Source organism: Sinocyclocheilus grahami, unplaced genomic scaffold (assembly GCF_001515645.1).
Source record: "Sinocyclocheilus grahami isolate Dianchi unplaced genomic scaffold, SAMN03320097.WGS_v1.1 scaffold1247.1, whole genome shotgun sequence".
Classification (NCBI taxonomy): Eukaryota; Metazoa; Chordata; class Actinopteri; order Cypriniformes; family Cyprinidae; genus Sinocyclocheilus; species Sinocyclocheilus grahami.
The window spans coordinates 218734-219227 of NW_015506426.1; the positions used below are offsets into that span (position 1 = coordinate 218734).

The 494-nt window shown below is 42.1% G+C and overlaps 1 protein-coding gene across 1 annotated transcript in view; it reads left to right on the forward strand.

The window, feature by feature from the left end:
- The window catches only part of LOC107568464 (arf-GAP with Rho-GAP domain, ANK repeat and PH domain-containing protein 1-like), a 35962-nt gene that overhangs the window by 29160 nt on the left and 6308 nt on the right, over positions 1-494 (forward strand). Inside the window, exon 16 of the mRNA XM_016254434.1 lies at positions 353-421. Within this exon, the coding sequence (XP_016109920.1) occupies positions 353-421 (69 nt within the window). The remainder of the gene's footprint in view (positions 1-352; positions 422-494) is intronic.

The following is a 494-nucleotide window of genomic DNA, read 5'->3' on the forward strand; positions in this document are numbered from 1 at the left end:
GCATCACCCACAACACCCTAGTAACCACCCTAGCAACCATATAGCATCCCCCACAACACCCTAGTAACCACCAGAACACCCTAGCAACCATACAGCATCACCCACAACACCCTAGTAACCACTCGAACACCCTAGCAACCATATAGCGTCACCCACAACACCCTAGCAACACACACTGAAACACTCAGAACTCTATGCATATGTATAGCAGCACTCTGGTGACACTCGCAGGAAGCACTGCTCATTTCAGTTAGAAAATATTAAATAGTTATTCGTTTAGTTTTTGTTGTAATCATTTATTAGAGGCTTTGTTATTTGTGGCTCGTGTGTGTGTGTATGTGTGTGTGTTTAGGGCAGTGGTGATTTTATCTGTACAGTTTACTTGGAGGAGAAGAAGGAAACAGCTGAACAGCATGTGAAGGTGTGTTTGACCTTTGAAGGTCAATTGTAAAAAAAAAAAAAATCTGAACAACATCAAGGACTCCCTTACATAT